The following is a 4,339-nucleotide window of genomic DNA, read 5'->3' as shown; positions in this document are numbered from 1 at the left end:
AAATACTTATTACAAAAATATAGGATAAAATAATTTATTATATATATATATATATATAATTTTTTTTTTTTTTTTGTGAAACACACATAAAAAATTAAAAGAATAGTTTAAGTAGTATCCTTATAAAATGATTTGGGTACTATAAAATTTTAATATATTTTAAAAATATATAATATTCGTTTTTGAAAATATAAAATAATAATACGATTAAGATAATATATGATTGTGTAGAATATTATTTTTGAAGAAGAAACTATTAAAAATACAATGAATGTTTGTTTCATTAGGTGAATATTTTTAAATTTGTTATCAATTGCAGGAATCTTATTATTAGTAGTAGTAAATATGTGTTAATATATATGAACCTTTTTATCATATCAATGTTTTTTTTTTTTTTTTTTTTATATGTTTGATGTCCATTAAGCCTTTTATATTAATTACTTTTTCTTCTGAATATAATAATATTTGTCAAAAGTGTGAATAAATGAATACATGAATTTATCATATTATAGATGAAATTTATCTGAGTTCAAAAATATTCAAAATTCAGGATTAAAAAGTAGCAATGAAAAATATAAATTAAAAAATACCATGGGTGAAATAATTTAAAAGATCTTACATATGATGAAGATCTTTATAATATATGGAACCATACCTTGAGTGTAGCTAAGGAATGATTTCATGATATGCTAAAAGAATTAGCGCTTTATATAGAATATTATTTACTTATATATGAATATCAATGTTATCATGATTTTTATCAGAATGATAAACCTATAAGTGTAAGAATTAAATACAATACATGGAATATATCAATTTATCATATGGGTGAAAAACTATCATTTACATATATAGAACATACTCATTCTTTTTATAGTGTAGCTAAAGATGGAGTTTAAATTGATGAAATAAAAAACTTTATTTACTCATTTATAAAGTATTATGGTACATTAATAAATGAAATATTTAATGAACATAAGAAAATATTTACCTAAAGGATGAAGAATCTCTAAAGATTAGATATTTAAAATAAAATTACATGAATGTAATTATGTTGTTTTATGAATATATAATAATAATAATAATAAGTACATATTTATTAATTTATCATTGTTATAGAACTATTTCTTATCCTTATTATATATATTTATATTCATATTTAATGTTGTACAATATATATATATATATATGTTCCTTTACAAAATTATATTTTTATATATTTTACACCTTAATTTAGCTTGAAATATATATATATTTTTTTTTTATTTATATTGTATAAACATATAGACATCTATCAAAACAATCAATTGTATCAATTTATAATAAATGTTATTTCCTTAAAAAAAAACAAATAATAAAAATATATTATGATAATCTACGTGAAAATGAAAAAGAATAAGTGATATTCCACTTTTTGGATTTATATGATATAGATAGTATTTAATAAAATCCTTAAACATTATGAATACGCAAACATATATATATATATATATATATATATATATTTCATTTTAGTATAGTATGTTATTTATATAAAATATATATATTATATTTAATAAATATATTTTAAATTTAATTTATAGTGACGCCATATAATAAAAAATAGTTGAAGTCTTTACAAAATATTATATATATATATATATATATATATATTTATTTTATTATAAGTTATTCATATGAAGTCAGGTAAAAATATCTTTATGCGAATTATATATTATCCTATGCGTGTGTAATTTATTATTTTATTTTACGTTCATCAGAAAAGTTTTGTTTTTACAAGTCTAACTTTATTATTGTAAGTTTCATATTGATATGGAACTATATACACATATATACATGTGTAAATAAATAAATATATATAAATATTACTATAATTTATATTATATTATTCATTTATTATAATTTTTTAATAAATATAAAACATGCAAATATCCCATATATTGATTAATTTACATTCTGAGGTATTAATAAATAAAAAAAGTAGAGGAGAAATAACCAACAATTTTTTTTATAACAACGATTTTTAGGAATAATAATAATAATAAAAATATATTAGTAATATTTTAAAAATAACAAAAATAAAATTGTAAAATTTTATATTATTAATAATAAAAAAAAATTATGTGATAATTCATTTTTTTTTTTTTTTTTTTTTTTTTTAATAATATTAAATATATAAATTATTTTACAAAACATTCTATCTTTAATTAAAAATATTATATATATATAGTACATATTAATGTTTATAATAGTTTTCTAGAATACATGTATTTATATATATATATTATAAGACACCCATTTTTATAATATATAAATATGCATACTATGTAATAAATATATATATGAATACATCAACAGATTCAATAAAAATGTAATAGTTTAAATGTGTTTTTTTTTTTTTTTTTTTTTTTATATATATTTTTCTTTTTGTTACTATAAGGAACAATTAAATAAATCAACAAAAAGGATAAAATAAATAAAAGATATTTCTATATGTGAAGATAATATAGGATTGTCTATAATAATTGTCTTTTTAATAAGTCATACAACATAATTCACTGCATCTTTATAGTAGTCTCCTACAAAAAATGTGTAGATCTAATATTATAAGTGTTATTAACATTCCTGTTTAGAAGGAATCTTCTAAAACTACAAAATGTGAGATAATATATGATTCTGAATTATTCACATTTTATATTTGTTATGATAATTGTTCTATGCTTATATATTTGATTGTCATTCTTATTATAATATTTTCTGAGTTCATTACACATTTTAACATAATATAATGTAATATATTATTAGTATATTTGAATGTTTTCATAATATATATTTTTTTGACTACAACTGAAAGTAGCACGTAAAATATTTAACTTAATATTTAAAATTTTTAAAAATTATACATGATTTCATATATATATATATATATATATATATATATGTTTTTTTCTTATTACATATCAAACATTATTATAGTAGAATAAAAAACTACAAAATAAATGCTTATAAAAATATATACCCTTATTATTATAAAAATAATGTATAAAATATAATATAGTTAATTTTAATATTTAAAAAAAAAATATTTCTTTAGACAATATTTTTATGAAAAAGGATATGTAATATTAAGATAACATATATATTATTTCATAGAAATATAATTTGATAATATGAACGTTTAGTAAAAATTTAAATATTATTTTATAAAAAAAAGTGTAGTATGAACATATACAAAATGGTTATATATAAATATTTCACAGCATATACTATAACTATTATAATATAAGACATCTATAATATAATACATATACATAATATGATAAAAATGAATATTAAATATGATAACAAAAATATATATATATATACTTGAACTATTTTAGGGGTACAATCATGGACTTATAAAAAAAAGTGTATTATAAAAAAAAGTGTAGTATGAACATATACAAAATGGTTATATATAAATATTTCACAGTATATACTATATTATAATATAACACATCTATAATATATTACATATACATAATATGATAAAAATGAATATTAAATATGATAACAAAAATATATATATATATATTTGAACTATTTTAGGGGTACAATCATGGACTACACATTTGTAAATTTTTTTTTCTTTTTCTAAATATTGATATAAGAAATTATATAATATGTTAAATAAATAAATAAATAAATATATATATATATATATATATATATATTAATTTTGTTATTAAATGTTGTAAAATAAATGATATAGGAGAAAAAATATGTTACATTAAATTGTAATTATATTATTCAAAAAAATTTATAAGATAATTATATTTACATAATATAAAAATTTTTACAAAAAAAAAAAAATATAATTTTAATTTAAAATATTTTTTGTATTCCTATTAAATTATTTTGATATATATAAATAAATCATATTGTATTTTAATATAATGTATAAATATAAAATATTATATTATTTTAATTTTTTTTTTTTTTTTTTTTTTTTTGTTTCTTAATATATAAAAATGATATGTATTTATTAAGTGGTTTTTATGTTAACAAATATATATATATATATATATATTAAATATATATTGGTTGTAATTATTATATATAAGTGATTCAAAAATTGAAAATAATAACTATATGTGGTTCGTATATTATAGGTATGTATTTATATTTTTTTGTATAATATAAATATAAGAATATATTATTTTTATAATTTTATATAAAATAAAAAAAATACTAGGACATATATATATAAAATATAAATATGTAATATATATAATTAGTGGATATAAAAAAGTATCGATAAAAAAGGTTCGAAATTAAAATTTGGATGTGTCTATATATA

General features: G+C 15.1%; 1 pseudogene across 1 annotated transcript; it reads left to right on the top strand.

Annotated features, from left to right (window-relative positions):
• Nucleotides 1–219: 219 nt before the first annotated feature.
• PGSY75_0034500 (exported protein (PHISTa)) lies at nucleotides 220–995 on the top strand (annotated as a pseudogene; the record flags this gene model as incomplete). The annotated part of the gene is given in 3 exon segments: nucleotides 220–345; nucleotides 508–600; nucleotides 603–995. Coding segments are annotated over 3 exon segments (612 nt in total).
• Between the last annotated feature and the right edge of the window lie 3,344 nt (nucleotides 996–4,339).

The sequence above is a fragment of the Plasmodium gaboni genome (genome assembly GCF_001602025.1).
Source record: "Plasmodium gaboni strain SY75 chromosome Unknown, whole genome shotgun sequence".
Taxonomy (NCBI): Eukaryota; Apicomplexa; class Aconoidasida; order Haemosporida; family Plasmodiidae; genus Plasmodium; species Plasmodium gaboni.
Note: the sequence above shows the minus strand (reverse complement) of the source record. Positions and strands in the feature narration are given on the sequence as shown.